Source organism: Pongo pygmaeus, chromosome 20 (genome assembly GCF_028885625.2).
Source record: "Pongo pygmaeus isolate AG05252 chromosome 20, NHGRI_mPonPyg2-v2.0_pri, whole genome shotgun sequence".
NCBI classification, from domain to species: domain Eukaryota; kingdom Metazoa; phylum Chordata; class Mammalia; order Primates; family Hominidae; genus Pongo; species Pongo pygmaeus.
In genome coordinates this window covers 45,711,181-45,727,197 of record NC_072393.2, presented here as the reverse complement: position 1 = coordinate 45,727,197, position 16,017 = coordinate 45,711,181, and the positions used below count along the sequence as shown (strand labels likewise).

The window sequence follows — 16,017 nt, the reverse complement described above, 5'->3', positions numbered from 1 at the left end:
GACAAATAATTTAGTCTTTTTAGATTTAATCAAATGAACTTTTTCAAAGGGAAAAATGCAAATGAAAGCTATAGAAAGTACCTGGGGATGTGATTTTTGTGACTGTGAGCAATGAGGTGACAGGCTCTGTGGTAGATTGTGGCTGTGCTTGACATAGCAGTGTGGTACCACGCCGTATGACTGGATGCAGGCAAGGCTGTGTGAAGATTAGAATGTGTGATTTCCATTTTATGAATAAAAAGGAAATATAAACTTACCTGGACCTGAACTTTTAGAACTGCTACAACAATTGTTCCCTCCTTTTCAGGATCCTTGTTTTGATGAATAGCAGAATGGGGGAAGAAAAAAAAATCATGAGACAGCAGGCCTTTCTTAGAGCACAGACCGACCTAGATTATCCCCTCCAGCGCCACATCTGCGCGGACCTCACGCACATAACAGCTGTGTGAGAGTGAGGCTGGGATCTGTCTCTGAACTCACACCAGATTTCTAGATCAAAGGTATGGGAATGCAGTGGTTCTGAAAAATGCAGCTGCCCACACAGCCGCTCCAACTGGGCAGTCTTCCAACCTGTCGTCCCAGGAGTCTGTTTTAGGGAAACTTCTAATTCAAAAGTCCAATCGCCAACCCAGGTCTGTACCTTCTTGCTGGGAACCTTCATCCCAGAGCTCAATATTTGACTTCCCTCTTGGGGACACTGCTCTGTGCAGACACTGAGGCCGTGAGGGGGGTAGAGGGTCAGTGACACACACCAGAGAGCCAGGCACCTGTCTCAACCTCACGCCTGCACCCACACCGGCGCAACCCGGTTTGACAGGCGCCCCGTCGCGCGCACACACACACATACACCGTCTGCCACATTTTGTCACACAATTTCCCTTCTCCGCTCCCCACGCACGCACAGGCCTGAGGCTCCCTCCAGGCAAGACACGCCAAGTCTGGGCCCTGGAGCGCCTCACTTCGGGCGGCAGTTCCATCCCCAGTCCTACTCGTAAGAGTCCCGTTCCGCCTCACCTAACTCGGACTTCTTGCCCGCCTGTGAATAATGCACCCAGGTGACTGAACCGTTAAGAACGCAATGTAAAGGGCCCTTGGGGTCCAGGCAACACTGCCCAATGGGCTTCTGGGAAGTGTAGTCCACAGCCGGAAACTGGTTCTTTTGGGCGGAGGCGCAGGCGCGCGCGCATCCGGCGGTTCGACTCACCGGGAACCCACGCAGGAAGCTGAGGAGGAGAACAGACGCCTCTGAGCCACTCGCCAGGCCACTTGAACGTGAGACCGCCGAGTGCGACCCTGAGGCCGAGTGCGTGCGGGACTGGGCGACAGCTCCGCCAGGCGGGATTTTGTCTGTTTCACCCCTTGAGGTAGTCCCGGCGTGCAGTACATAGTAGGCGCTTAATATGTGTATTGTAAAGAATGGGTGCCTGGCCATTTGTATTTGTCTTGTGAGCGCGTGTGTGTGGCACCGTGAGGGGTACGGGACCGACGGAACCTCTCTGGCTGTGGCGGGTTGTGTTTCCGCGTGTGTGTGATTTGAGTGTGAGTCGGTGTGTAGTGAGTGAAGGGCTCTGACTGGAGAAAAACACAGAAAATACCCGGGGCTGTGATTTTTGTCAATTTGGTCAATGAGACGACAGGCTCTGTGGTAGACTGTGGCTGTGCTTGACGTAACAATGTGGTAATATGCCGTGTGACGGTTGCCGGCAAGGCTATGTGAAGATGAGAATGTGTGATTTGGAAAATCTGGATGTGGAACGTCACGGGTGCCAGTGGAATTGTGACTCTGTGTGTGTATAAAAGTTTGCAACCATAGGCTTATATGTCTGTGGAATAAAGAGAATATGTTGCGTCTTCTTGGAGTATCAGCTTTATTTAAAGATTTGCGTCATAGAGTTGCGATTTATGTGCCAAAGATTTTTGTCTTTTTATATTGAATTAAATGAATTTTTTACAAAGAGAAAAATGAAAATAATAGTAACTTTTAAAAAATATTAAGAATTTCCATCCACTCTTCTATTCTGGCAATGGATCTTTGGCAATGGGTCTTTGGCAGATCAATTTGAAAAGCTTGGACTGAGGAAATTATACTTGGAAAGCACATTAGGCAGTCAGCCCTTGGTTCCTAAATACCATGCTCCACTGAAAGGAGAAAGGCTCCATGGAGAAATGGCAGATTCCAGAGCTGGGGAAGGGAAAGTTCAGAATGAACTTGGAACATCTTGTGCTTGAAAGTAAGGAAGTGCTCAAAGAATGGTGGGGACGTGTTCAAAGAACATGGAAACCAGATTGAAGGAACTTCCACTGACCAAACTTGACATGGTTTGAGCATCAAAATAAATAATGCTAGTTATAGATTAAAACCCATTAAATAACAGAGGGAATCATAATTCCAAACTTATATAAATTAGTACGTGAAAAAAAATTGAAAGCTTGATGAGGGACTGGATGTTTACATTGTTTCAAAGAACCCCTGCCCCCCCCCCCCCAAATCCCTTAAAAATGTGTCAATATAAGGCCGGGCGCAGTGGCTCATGCCTATAATCCCAGCACTTTAGGAGGCCGAGGCAGGAGGATCATGAGGTCAGGAGTTTGAGACCAGCCTGACCAACATGGTGAAACCCTGTCTCTACTAAAAAAATACAAAAATTAGCTGGGCGTGGTGGTGCGTGGTGGGTCCTGTAATCCCAGCTACTCAGGAGGCTGAGGCAGGAGAATTGCTTGAACCCAGGAGGCGCAGGTTGCAGTGAGCCTAGATCGCACCACTGCACTCCAGCCTGGGCGACAGAGTGAGGCTCCATCTTTTTAAAAAAAAAAAAAAGTGTCCATATGAAAAAATGCACAACGTTACTAATCATCAGAGAAATGCAAATTAAAACCACACTGAGATACCACCCCACAGTGTTAGAATAGCTGTAATCAAAGAGACAAAAGACAACAAGGGTTGGTGAGGGTATGGATATAAGGGAACACTTGATCACTATTTGTGGAAATGTAAATTAGTACAAACATTATAGAAAATATCCGGAGTTTTCTCAGATTAAAAATATAACCACTATATGACCCAGCCATCCCACTACCAAGTATATATCTGTATCAGTCCATTCTTGCATTGCTATAAAGAAAACCCGAGACTCGGTAACTTATAAGAAAAGATGTTGAATTGGCTCATAGTTCTGCAGGCTGTACAGGAAGCATAGTGGCATCTGCTTTTGAGCAGGCCTCAGGAAGTTTCCAATCATGGTGGAAGGCAAAATGGGAGCAGGCACATCACATGGTGAAAGCAGGAGCAAGAGAATGAGGAGGGAGATGCTGCACACGTTTAAATGTCCAGATCTCATGAGAACTCACTATTATGAGGATGGAAACAAAGGGCTGCTAAGCCATTCATGAGGAATCTGCTCCCATGATCCAATCACCTCCCACCAGTCCCCACTTCTTATATTGGGGATTACATTTCAGTATGAGATTTGGGTTGGGACACACATCTAAACAATATCATTCTGCCCCTGGCCCCTCTCAAATCTCATGGCCTTCTCACATTTCAAAATACAATCTTGCCTTCCCAACAGTCCCCCAGAGTCTTAACTAATTCCAGCGTTAACTCAAAAGTCCAAAGTCTGAAGCCTCATCTGAGACAAGGCAAGTTCTTTCCTCCTATGAGCCTGTAAAATCAAAAACAAGTTAGTTACTTCCAAGATACAATGGGGGTACAAGCATTAGATAGACATTCCTGTTCCAAAAGGGAGAAATTGGCTAAAAGAAAGAGGCTACAGGCCCTATGCAAGATCAAAACCCAGTAGGGTAGTCATTACATCTTAAAGCTCCAGAATAATCTTTGACTCCATGTCCCATGTCCCATGTCCAGGGCACACCAATTTAAGGGGTGGGCTTCCAGCCTTGGGTATTTCTTCCCCTGTGGCTTTGCAGGGTTCAGGCTCAGAGGCTGCTCTGATCTACCATTCTGGGATCTGGAAGATGGTGGCCCTCTTCTCATAGCTCCACTAGTCAGTGCCCTAGTGTGTACTCTGTGTGAGGGTTCCAACCCTACATTTCCTTTTTGCACTGCTCTAGTAGAGGTTCTCTGTCAAGGCTTAGCCCCTGCAGCAGGCTTCTGCCTGGACACCTTGGCTTTTCCATATATCCTCTGAAATCTAGATGGAGGCTCCCAAGCCTTATTGACACTCTGTGCACCTGCAGGCTTAAGACCATGTGGAAGCCACCAAGACTTATGGCTTGCAACCTTTGGAGCTGCAGTCTGAGCTGTACCTGGGCCCTTTTAAGTCACAGCTGGAGTTGGAGAAGCCAGGATGCAGGGAGACATGTCCTGAGGCTGCACAGGTCACTTCTGGCCCATGAAACCATTCTGACCTCCTAGGCCTCAGGGCTTGTGATGGGAGGGGCTGCCTGTTAGATCTCTGAAATGCCTTAGAGGCCTGTTTCCCATTTCTTGGCTATCTGCACTTGCCTCATTTTTAGTTAGGCAGATTTCTCTAGCAAATGGTTGCTCAGAAACCTTCTTGAATTCTTCTGAAAATGAGCTTTTCTTTTCTACCACATGGCCAGTGCAAAGTTTCCAAACTTTTACACTCTGCTTACCTTTTACATATAAGTTCCAGCTTTAAGTCATTTCTTTGCTCCCACATCTTAGCATAGGTGGTTACAAGCAGCCAGGCCATATCTTCAATGCTTTGTTATTTAGGCATTTCTTCTGCCAGATACCCTAGGTCATCACTCTCAAGTTCAAACTTCCATAGATCCCTAGGGCATGGACACAATGCAGCCAAGCTCTTTGCTAAGGCATAACAAAAGGGACCTTTGCTCCAGTTCCCAATAAGTTCCTAATTTCTATCTGAGACCTTGGCAGCCTGGACTTCATTGTCCGTTATCACTATCAGCATTTTAGTCACAACCATTTAACCAGTCTCTAAGAAGCTCCAAACTTTCCTTCATCCTCCTATCTTCTGAGCACTCAACTCTCTTCCAACCTCTGCCTGTTATCCAATTCCAAAGCTGCTTCCACATTTTCAGGTATCTTTATAGCAATACCCAACTTCTCAGTACCAATTTTCTATTAGTCCATTCTCGAATTGCTATAAAGAAAAACCTGAGACTAGGCAATTTCTAAGTAAAGAGGTTTAATTGGCTCACAGTTCTGCAGGCTGTACAGGAAGTATAATGGCACCTGCTTCTGGGGAGGCCTCAGGAAGTTTCCAGTCATAGTGGAAGGCAGAGGGGGAGTAGACATGTCATATGTCGAAAGCAGGAGCAAGAGAATGACGGGGAGGTGCTATACACTTTTAAACAACCAGATCTCATGAGAACTCACTATTGGGAGGATGGTACTAAGAGGGATGGTACTAAATCATTCATAAGAACTCCACCCTCATGATGCAATCACCTCCCACCAGGCCCCACCTCCAACATTGGGGATTACATTTCAATATGAGATTTGGGCAGGGACACACATTTAAACTATATCAGTATCCAAAGGAAATAATATGTTTAAGAGATATCTATGCTCCCATGTTTAATGCAGCGCTATTCACAATAGCCAAGATGTGGAAGCAATCTAAGTGTTCATCAAAGGATGAATGGAGAAAGGAAATGGGATATATATATAATGGAATAGTATTCAGACTTTAAAAAGGAGGAAGTCATGTTGTTTGCAACAAGGATGAACCTGGAGGACATTATGTTAAGTGAAGTAAGCCAGGCATAGAAAGACAAATACTGCATAATCTCACTTATATGTGGAATCTAAAAAAGTTGAACTCATAGAAGTAGAGCATTGAATTGTGGTTACCAGGGCCTGGCAGGGGTAGTGGTGGTTGGAGAGATGTTGGTCAAAGGATATACAGTTTCAATTAGGAGGAATTAAAGAAAAGTGTGTGTCAAAATCTGAGTCAGTTCTGAGTGAGACTAGAATGTCCATAAGAAACTGGATGTGACGGAGGCTCAATAATTTAGCAGAATTATGACAAAGAGACAGGGATGATAAGGTGAATTATATGCCAACAAACTTCTCTCTTGCACCAAGCACTACCTAGGATATTCAGAGCCCATATGGGATGTGGTTAGAGTTCTATGAGTTTCAAGTACAAGTGTGTATTTTATATATATATATATGTGTGTGTGTGTGTGTGTGTGTATACACACACACCAAGGTATGTATGTACAGTATTTAAACAAGTCACATGTGACCTAGAGGTTTTGCTATTATTCAGACAACGTGAACTGCTCAAGAAGAAAGTGGATTAGCAAAGAGCTCCATCTCTTCGTTTGTGAGGGATACGGGAGGAGGCATAACAAGGACAAGGCACAGAGAAGGCCATGCCCTGCAAGGAGACAGTATAAGACTGTACACAGCAAAGTCTCAATGCCTCGAAAGTGAGGCAAAAGTGCACTCTGGAATAATCAATCAGTTCTGACACTCTGCCACCCTTTGGCCTCCTTTAGCCCTGATGTAGGAAAACACAGGGCCAGGATGACTGCCAGATGGATTAAGCATTGTATTGCCAGTGGTACTCTTATACCCCTTGGTGAGCATGAACCTCTAAAGGGTGCATGGGGGTGGGAGCATACTGGATGCTGGTGTAAGGGAAGTCCCAGTGAACAGGGTTCTGCATTGGGCCAGTAATAGCCTCTACTCCAGATGCCGTCTTCTCATGAGTCATTCCAGGTGGTTTCTCCTCTAAGAGCCTCTGCTCAATATGTTTCTCCCCTTGTTCAGAATATGCCATGATTCCAGGGGTCCCAGGAGAAGTAAGACTTTTTATTTCTTCCTGATTCCATCTTGGAAAGTTGTATGTTTCTAGGAATTTATCTATTTCTTCTATATCCGGGTCCACAATCTCTGGGCCATGGACCAGTACCAGTCCGTGGCCTGTTAGGAACTGGGCTGCACAGCAGGAGCTCCACTTACTGCCTGAGCTCCACTTCCTGTCAGATCAGTGGCAGCATTAGATTCTCAGGAGCATGAACCCTATTGTGAACTCTGCATGCAAGGGATTTAGGTTGCCCGCTCCTTATGAGAATCTGATGATCTGAGGTGGAACAGTTTCATCCTGAAACCATCCTCGCCTGTCCCCTCATCACCCTGGTCTGTGGAAAAATTGTCTTCCATGAGACCAGTCCCTGGTGCCAAAAAGGTTAGGGACCACTGTACTATATTTTCTAATTTGTTGTTGTATACTTGTTTATAATAATCACTTATGATCATTTTTATTTCTTTGTCATTCAAGGTAATGTCTCCTGTTTCATTTCTGATTTTCTTTGAGTCTTCTCTATTTTTTTTCTTAGTCTACATAAGGGATTGTTGATTTTGCTTATCTTTAACAAAAACACAACTGTTAGTTTTGTTGATTTTTCTTTATGGTTTTTCTGTTCTCTATTCGATTTCTTTTTCTTTTTTTGAGATGGAGTCTTGCTCTATTGCTGAGGCTGGAGTGCAGTGGCGAGATTGGCTCACTGCAACCTCTGCCTCCTGGGTTCAAGCAATTCTGCCTCAGCCTCCTGAGTAGCTGGGATTACAGTCGCCCACCACCACACCCAGCTAATTTTTGTATTTTTAGTAAAGACAGGGTTTCACCATGTTGGCCAGGCTGGTCTTGAAACTCGTGACCTCAAGTGATCTGCCCACCTCGGCCTCCCAAAGTGTTGGGATTACAGGAGTGAGCCACTGTGCCCAGCCTATTCCATTTATTTCCATTCTAATCTTTATTATTTTTTTTTTCATTCTGCTAGCTTTGCTTTTAGTTCTTTTTTTTTTCTACTTCCTCGAGTTGTAAACTTAGGTTGTTTGAGATATTTCTTCTTTTTAAATGTAGACATTTATCCCTATAAACATTTCTCTTAGGACTGCTTTTGCTGCATCCCATAAATTTTGGTATGTTGTATTTTTGTTTTCATTTGTCTCAAGGTATTTTAAAAATTCCTTTTTGATTTCCTCTTTCACCCAACTGGAAGTTCAAGAGTGTGTTGTTTAGTTACTATGTGTTTGTGGATTTTCCTTATTTATTGCTGTTATTATTTCTAGTTTGATTCCACATGGTCTGAGGAGATAATTGGTATGATTTCAATCTTCTTAAATTCTCAAGACTTGTTTTGTGACCCAACATGTGATCTGTCCTGGAGGATATTCCAAGTGTGTTTGAAAAGAATTTGTTGCATGGGCTAATTCTTCTTCTGCTGGGTGGAAAGTTATAGATATGTTTGTGGGGTCCATTAGGCTAGAGTGCACAAGTCGGGTTTTTTAAAAATTGATTTTCTGCTTGAGTGCTCTATTCATTATTGAAATTGAGTGTTAAAGTTTCCTCCTATGATAGCATTGCTGTCAATTTCTCCCTTTAGCTCTGTCAATATTTGTTTTATATATTTCAGTGCTCTGATGTTGGGTGCATATATATTTACAATCTTTATATCTTCCTGTTGAATAGACCCTTTTATTATTATATAATGACCTTTTCTGTCTCTAATAACAGTTTCAACATAAAGTCTATTTTGTCTGATATAATTATAGCCACCCTGCTCTGTTTGGTTACCAATTGCATAGAATAATTTCTTCCATCCCTTCATTTTTAGTGTATATGTCTTTAAAATTTTTAAAAATATTTTTATATTGATAATGTTTATACATATTCATGGGGAACATGTGATATTTTCTTTTTCAAAAAATTTAAATAGAAACGAGGGTCTCATTTTGTTGCCCAGGCTGGTCTCAAACTCCTGGGCTCAAGTGATCCTGCCTGCTCAGCCTCCCAAAGTGTTGGGATTACAGGCATGAGCCACTGCATCCAGCCAGGTGTGACATTTTCTTACATTCATAGAATGTGGGATGATCAAATCAGGGTATTTGGGGTATCCATCACCTCAAGTATTTATCATTTATGTGTGTTGGGAACATTTCAAGTCCTCTCTTCTAGCTATTTTGAAATATACATTGTTAATTGTGATCTCTCTACTCTGCTATTGAACATTAGAGCTTATTCCTTCTGTGTGTTGTGTACCCGGTCTTTCTTCATCCCCTCACAAACACCCCTCCTAGCATCTAGTATTATTGTTCTACTGTATACCTCCATGTGTGACTTTTCTTTTACATCTCCCAAATGTGAGTGAGAATATGTGATATGTGTCTTTCTGTGCCTGGCTTATTTCACTTAATGACCTCCAGTTCCCTCCATGTTGCTGCAAATAACATTATTTCATTCTTTTTTATGGTCAAATAGTATTCCATTGTATACACATATCACATTTTATTTATTTATTTATGAGACAGAGTCTCCCTCTGTTACCCAGGCTGGAGTACAGTGGTGGCTCACTGCAACCTCTGCCCCCCAGGTTCAAGTGATTCTCCTGCCTCAGCCTCTTGAGTAGCTGGGATTACAGGCACCTGCCACTGCGCCCGGCTAAGTTTTGTATTTTTAGTAGAGATGGGGTTTCAACATATTGGTCAGGCTGGTCTTGAACTCCCGACCTTGTGATCCACCCACCTCGGCCTCCCAAAGTACTGGGATTACAGGTGTGAGCAGCTGCGCCTGGCTATCACATTTCATTTATCCATTCATCTATTGATGGACGCAGGGTGATTCCATATTTTGCTATTGTGAATAGGGCTGCAATAAACATGGGATTTAAGGTATCCCTTTAATATACTGATTTTTTTTCCTTTGAGTAGATACCCAGTAGTGGTATTGCTGGATCATATGGTAGTTTTTAGTTTTTTGAAAAATTTCCACATTCTTTTCCACAGGAGATGTACTAATTTAAATCTCCACCAAGAGTGTGTAAGAGTGGTGAAACCCTGTCTCTACTAAAAATACAAAAATTAGCCAGGTGTGGTGGTGTGTGCCTGTAGTCCCAGCTACTGGAGAGGCTGATACAGGAGAATTGCTTGAAATGGGAGACAGAGGTTGCAGTGAGCTGAGATCGTGCCGCTGCACTCCAGCATGGGCCACAGAGCGAGACTCCATCTCAAAAAAAAAAAAAAAATTCCCTCTTCTCTGCATCCTCACCAGCATCTATTATTTTTTATCTTTTTAGTAATGGTCACTCTAACTGGGCTAAGATGATATCTCATTCTGGTTTTGTTTTGCATTTTCCTGATGATTATTAATGTTGGGCGTTTTTTTTTCTATTCCCGTTGGCCATTTTTATGTCTTCTTTTGAGAAATGTCTATTCATGTACTTTGCCTGCTTTTTAATAGGATTTTTTTTTGGTTGGGTTTTGTTTTGTTTTACTGTTGTGTAAGTTCCTTTTTTATTCTGGATATCAGTCCCTTGTCAGATTAATAGTTTGCAAATATTTTCTCCCATTCAACAGGTTATCTCTTTACTCTATTTTCTTTTGTGATGCACAAGCTTTTTACCATAATATAGTCCCATTTGTGTATTTTTGGTTTTGTTGCCTATGCTTTTGAGTTCTAAGCCATAAAATTTTTGCCTAGACCAATGTCCTGAAGTATTTCCCTTGTTTTCTCTTCATAGGTTTATAGTTTGGGTCTGCCATTTAAGTTTTTAATCCATTTAATCCATTTTCAGTTGATTTTTGTATATGGTAGGAGATAGGGGTCCAATTTCATTCTTCTGCATATGCATATCCAATATTCCTAGAACCATGTATTCAGGAGGGTATCCTTTCTCCTGTACATGTTCTTGGTGCCCTTGTTGAAAATCAGTTGGTTGTAAATGCACAGATTCATTTCTGGGTTCTCTATTCTCTTCCACTGGTCTGTGTGTCTGGTTTTATACCAACACCATACTGTTTTGGTTATCATAGCCTTGTAATATATGTTGAAGTCAGGTAGTGTGATGCCTTCAGCTTTGTTGTTTTTGTTCAGGATTGCTTTCCTATTGGTTTTTGGCTACATCAGATCTAAGAGTTTTTTGTGGAGTCTTTAGTTTTTCCTAGAAATAAGAGCATATCATTGGTAAAGAGGGACAATTTGACTTTCTCCTTTCCAATTTGGATGTCATTTATTTATCTTGCCTGATTAATCTGGCTAGGACTTCCAGTACTGTGCTGAATAGGAGTGGTGAAAGTGGGCATCCTTGTCTCGTTCGAATTCTTAGAGGAAAGCCTTTAGACTTTTCCTCATTCAGTATATTAGCTGTGGGTTTGTCATATATGGCCCTTACTTTGTTCAGGTTTGTTCCTTCTATGCCTAGTTTGATGAGAGTTTTTATCTTGAAAATGTTTATTTTCATCAAGTGCTTTAAAATCTATTGAGGTGATCATATGGCTTTTTTCCTTCATTCTGTTATGTGGTGTATCACATTTATTGATTTGAATATGTTGAACTATCCTTGCATTCCTGGGATAAATCCCATTTGGTCATGGTGTATTACCTTTCTGATGTGCTGTTGGATTTGGCTAGTATTTTGTTGAGAATTTTTGCATCTATGTTCATCAGGGATATTGGCCTCTAGTTTTTTGTAGTTGTTGCATCCTTGTCTGGTTTTGGTCTCAAGGTAATGCTGGCCTCTTAGAATGAGCTAGGGAGAATCCCTTCTCTTCAATTTTTGGGAATAGTTTGAGAATTGGTGTTAGTTCTTTGAAAGTTTGGTAGAATTTGCAGTGAAGCACCAAGTCCTGGACTTTTCTTTGTTGGGAGCCTTTTAATTACTGATTCAATATATTTGAATCATTATTGGTCTTACTCATTATTGGTCTGTTCAGGTTTTGTATTTCTCCCTGATTTAATCTGGGTAAATTATATGTATCCAGGAATTTATCCATTTCCTCTAGGTTTTCCAGTTTGTTAGTGTATAGTTATTCATTGTAGTCTCTGATGATCTTTGGTATTTCTGTGGTATCAGTTGTAATACACTTCTGGTTTTGTTTATTTGGTTCTTTTATTTTTTCTTGGTTAGTCTAGCTAGTGGTTTATTAATTCTGTTTATGGATTTAAACAGAATCATAATGGATTCTGTTTCAACTTTCCATTTTGTTAATCCTTTGTATTTTTTTGAGTCTCTATTTTGTTTAGTAATTCTCTGATCTTTATTATGTCTTTCTTTGTACTAATTTGGGTGTGGTTTGTTCTTGCTTTGTAGTTCCTTAAGGTGCATGATTCGATAGTTTAAAATTTTCTACTTTTTTGATGTAGGCATTTATTGCTATAAACTTTCTTCTTAGCACTGCTTTTCCTGTATCCCGCACATTTTGGTATGTTGTGTTTCTATTTTCATTTGTTTCAAGAAATTTACTTCCTCCTTTATTTCTTCCTTGACCCAGTGATCATTGAGGAGCTTAATTTCCATGTACTTATACAGTTTCCAAAGTTCTGCTTCTTACTGATTTTTAGGGGTTTTTTTCTATTGTGATCTCAGAAGATACCTGATATGATTTCAATTTTTAAAAATGAAACTGTTCTTCCTGCCCCTTATGTTGGTTATTCTAGGTGTTTTGCTCCACTGTGTTGCCGCAGCTTAACTGGATTCCAGAGCTCTCCTACAGCTATTTTTATTCATGGATAGCTAATTGTCCACTTTTGTGGGAGGAAGGGAGCAAGAATCCCCTACTCTGATGTCATATGATATCACTACCCTTTCTTTGTTTCTTATGACAACATTTTTGAAGAAAAAAGTTGTTACTTTATATAACATCTCTCAATTTTGTAGTTTGATGTATCCCCATAATGAGATTCAGGTCATAGATTTTTAGTGGAATACTGGAATCACTGCATAATTTATGTGTGGCAAAGGCCATAGTACAAATTAAATTACATGATCTTTGAATAAGATCAAGACTCCTTTTGAAAGGCTGTTTGATCAGGGAAGCTGCGTTGCTCTACCACCTTATTTCATGGCTATGAGCATCAAATTTTAGGGAGTTGATTCTGACCTATAACAAATTTAATGCCTTAGCTATGCACTGATACCTCCAGTTTAACCACTACTTATTTGGTATTCCAAGAACTACCCATTTGTCTTTTTACAATTTTGAAATTTTCTTACAAAAGCTATACAATACTGGAACTTTTGGGCCCATGAAGTCCAAGAGGACTTTATTAACATTAAAACCTAGGGGTTTGCTGCAACTTGGCCTGGCTTTCTAGACTGTACAAAACACCACCTATCTTACGATTTATATTGAGAGACAAGTCTTGTGTTTCTGCATGGGCCAGGTCCTTTGAGTGGAGATATTTACAACCAAGTTAAAACTGTTTGTATAAGAATGTGTGGCTGGGCGCGATGGCTAATGCCTATAATCCCAGCACTTTGGGAGGCTGAGGCGGGTGGATCACCTGAGATTGGGAGTTGGAGACAGGCCTGACCAACATGGAGAAACCCTCTCTCTACTAAAAATACAAAATTAGTTGGGCGTGGTAGCGCCTGCCTGTAATCCCAGCTACTTGGGAGGTTGAGGCAGGAGAATCACTTGAACCCAGGAGGCGGAGGTTGTGATGAGCCGAGATCGTGCCATTGCACTCCAGCCTGGGCAACAAGAGTGAAACTCCGTCTTAAATAAAAAAAAAAAAAAGAATGTATGCCACCAGCCGGGTGCAGTGGCTCATGCCTGTAATCCCAGCACTTTGGGAGGCCAAGGTGGTCGGATCATGAGGTCAGGAGTTCAAGACCAGCCTGGCCAACATGGTGAAACCCCGTTTCTACTAAAAATACAAAAATTAGCTGGGTGTGGTGGCACGCGCCTGTTATCCCAGCTACTTAGGAGGCTGAGGCAGGAGAATTGCTTGAACCTGGGAGGCGGAGGTTGCAGTGAGCCAAGATTGCACCACTGCACTCCAGTCTGGGCCACAGAGTGAGACTCTGTTTCAAAAACAAACAAACAAAAAAACTATTTTAAAAAATGATTAATATTGCCAAACCAAAGGTCATGAAGCTATCCTTCTATGTAATTATTTGAAACTTTTTTTACCTTTTACATTCACAATTAGATTGTAGGGGTCCAAATGAGGCAGGAGAATAGGGTTTGGAGACAGGGAACCTAAGGCCAACCCCTGCTGACTTCTTGGAATTGGACTAGGAGGAAAACCCCACCTCCCCATGACCAAATAACGAGGCCAAAGGCCCTCCTTCTCTGAACCTCCCCTCCCTTATGTCACAGTGGGAATGCCTGTGATTGGTTCATTCTGAATCCCTCATTTGCAGGGTGCCTCTGATTGGTCCTGGGCAGAATTCTTCATTCCTATAGAGTATGACCTATTAGAGGCTTCTAAAGGATGTTTAGGCGGGTTACTATGCTCTTTTAGTTTAATAAAATCCTCAAGGAACATTACAATCTGGACTCTTGAGCCACTTGTTTGAGCGCTCTCTAACTCTGTGGAGTGTACTTTCACTTCAATAAATGCTTTTGTTGCTTTTTCTTTGTCTGTGCATTTTGTTCAGTTCTTTGTTCAACATGCCAATAACCTGAACAACCCAATTAAAAACTCTTCATCTGGTAACACAGATTTATTTTATCTACATGGAGTTGACAAGGCAACATTTAATAAAAGATCACTCATACTCCAGTGCACCACAGGATTAACTTTGTCAGAAATCAAGTGAGTATATGATTTTCTTTTTGGACTCTGTATTTTGTCCCATTGATTTGTCCATTGGTAAGGCCATACCACACTATATTAGTTACAACAGCTTTACCATCAGTCTGGATATTTGGTATTGTAAGTCTTCCAGCTTTGCTTTTTTCTTCAAATATTCTCTTGGCTATTTCTGAGCCTTTCATTTACTTATATATTTCAGAATCAGTTTGTCAATTTCCAGCAGGACAAAACTGCTGGGATTCTGATTGGCACTGCATTGTTTACAGATCAATTTGTGGAGAATTAATATTTTTACTCGTAATCTTCCAGTACATTAACATGTTGTATCCCAACATTTATTTGTCTTGATTTCTGTCAATATTTTGTAATTTTAACTATTTATATCTCATATATTTTAAATTTATTCTTGGCACTTAATTTATTTGATAAATAAATGTTATAATTTAAAATTTAATTTCCTATTTATTTATTGCTGATATATGTATTTGATTTTTTTTCAGAAACAGTGGGTCTTGCTGCATTGCCCAGGCTGGACTTGAACTCCCAGGCTCAAGCAGTTCTCCTGCCTCAGCCTCCTGAGTAGCTGGGACTGTGGATGCATGTCACCATGCCTGGCTTATATTTGATATTTTATATTGACCTATGTTTAGCCACATTGCTAAATTCACTATTTAATTTTAATAGGTTTTGTGTAGACTTAGATTTTCCATATATGCAATCATGACATTTGTGAATAATGAAGAGTTTCATTTCTTTTCCAGTCCCACACCTTAAGTTTTTTTACCTTATTGTGCTAGGTGGAACTTCAAGTACATTTATGTATGTAACTATTAGTTTTATTGGGGTATCAATAAAAGTACAATAAATTAGGTACAATTTGATAAGTTTTGACATACACACTTGAAAAACCATTACCACAGTAAAAACAAACAAACAAGCAAAAAAACTAAACATGTCTATCACCTCCTACTCTTTTCTCTATAATCAGTCCCACCCGCTCCAAGCCCCAGATACCATTGGTATGCTTTGTCACTTAGATTAGTTTGGATTTTCTAAAACTTTATGTAAATAGAATAATACAGTATGTATTATTTGTGGTCTAGATTCTGTCACTCAGCATAATTATTTTGAATTTCACGTTTTTGCATACATTAGTAGTTCATTTTCATATTACTGAGTGGTGTTATATTGAATACAAATATTACAATTTGTTTATCCATTCACTTGCTGATGGATATTTGGGTTGTTTCCAGTTTTAGCTATTTCAAATAAAAATAATGAGAACATTTATTTACAAGTCTTCATATGGATGTATGCCTTATTTTTTCTTAAGTAAATACCTAGAAGTGGCTAAATCATCTGATAGATGTGTATTTAGCATAAGAAATTGTCAAACTGTTTTCCAAAGTGGCTTACCATTTCACATTCCCACCAGCAGTGTGTAAGAGTTCCACTTCTTGACCAGGCGCAGTGGCTCATGCCTGTAATCCCAACACTTAGGGAGGCCAAGGCA

General features: G+C 40.9%; 1 protein-coding gene and 1 long non-coding RNA gene across 2 annotated transcripts in view; one reads left to right on the top strand and one right to left on the bottom strand.

Moving 5' to 3' along the window:
- Positions 1 to 4,581, bottom strand: part of ZNF546 (zinc finger protein 546) — a 28,803-nt gene extending 24,222 nt beyond the window's left edge. The window contains exons 1-2 of the mRNA XM_063657698.1: positions 1,015 to 4,581; positions 82 to 196 (exon numbers count right to left, since the gene is read on the bottom strand). Coding sequence (XP_063513768.1) covers positions 82 to 196; positions 1,015 to 1,432 — 533 coding nt within the window. The 5' untranslated portion in view covers positions 1,433 to 4,581. The remainder of the gene's footprint in view (positions 1 to 81; positions 197 to 1,014) is intronic.
- LOC129019692 (uncharacterized) lies at positions 1,172 to 16,001 on the top strand. The gene is made up of 3 exons (XR_008495697.2): positions 1,172 to 1,364; positions 14,411 to 14,504; positions 15,005 to 16,001. It is a non-coding gene; the product is annotated as an uncharacterized LOC129019692 (long non-coding RNA).
- The last annotated feature ends 16 nt before the right edge of the window (positions 16,002 to 16,017 follow it).